Genomic DNA, 774 nt, shown 5'->3' with positions numbered 1-774 from the left:
CTGGAATCTGTGAGTGTAAAATTCTTCCCTGCCTCATGGGGGCCCCATTTCCTTCGTCGGGTCTTATTTTAAATGGCACAGTAAGATGATAAAGCTGGGAGGCAGGGATCAGGGAGAGGACTTTCATCGGTGTCCCCATGTCCTCTCCCACCCTTCCCCGTCGTCCTGAACGACTACAGTCCTTCCTTTCGACATTTTATTAAAAGCTGTTGCCTCGAGCCCCGCCTTCTCGAGGGGCCCCAGGAGGAAATTGGTGTGTTATAAATTAACCGTGGCAGAGCATCATCCCAGGAGCCCTGCCAGCTGGACGCTGGCCCTCCACCATCCATACCGGTGCTCAGCCCGCTGGGACCTGTCACAGCCCCCTGGCCCTGCTGCCTGCTCATCCTGGGCTCAGAGCCTGGAGTTTCTCGTCTCTTGGCCACTGTGCCAAGCTCAGCAGTATTCAGAGTAATCTTCCTCCACATAGTTGGAGGGGAACCAGCCAACCTGGAGAGAGAGGAGGAAGTGGTTAGGACAGCCTCTGCACGTTCCCCATTGTTCCCCAACACACCGGGCAGGTTCCCTCTCACCTCAGGACCTTTGCACCTGCCACACCTTCTACCTCAGAAAGTACATCCCCCAGAGGTATACATGGCTGACCCCCCTCACCCCGCCTTCCAGAGAGCTCTCTATCATATGTCACCCTATTCATGAGGTCTTCCTGACCTCATTTAAAATTGCAAACCCCACCCACCTCAACACCCCTTATCCCTATTCTTGGCTTTATTTTTC

General features: G+C 54.4%; 1 protein-coding gene across 4 annotated transcripts in view; it reads right to left on the bottom strand.

Moving 5' to 3' along the window:
- Positions 1-385: 385 nt before the first annotated feature.
- The window catches only part of VAV1 (vav guanine nucleotide exchange factor 1), a 45,339-nt gene continuing 44,950 nt past the window's right edge, over positions 386-774 (bottom strand). For all 4 annotated transcript variants that reach the window (XM_049639761.1, XM_049639762.1, XM_049639764.1 and 1 more), the window contains exon 27: positions 386-489. In XM_049639761.1, the coding sequence (XP_049495718.1) occupies positions 436-489 (54 nt within the window). In that variant the 3' untranslated portion in view covers positions 386-435. The remainder of the gene's footprint in view (positions 490-774) is intronic.

The sequence above is a fragment of the Panthera uncia genome, chromosome A2 (assembly GCF_023721935.1).
Source record: "Panthera uncia isolate 11264 chromosome A2, Puncia_PCG_1.0, whole genome shotgun sequence".
In the NCBI taxonomy this organism is placed as follows: domain Eukaryota; kingdom Metazoa; phylum Chordata; class Mammalia; order Carnivora; family Felidae; genus Panthera; species Panthera uncia.
The sequence above is the reverse complement of the archived record's forward strand: the minus strand, read 5'-3'. Positions and strand labels throughout refer to the sequence as shown.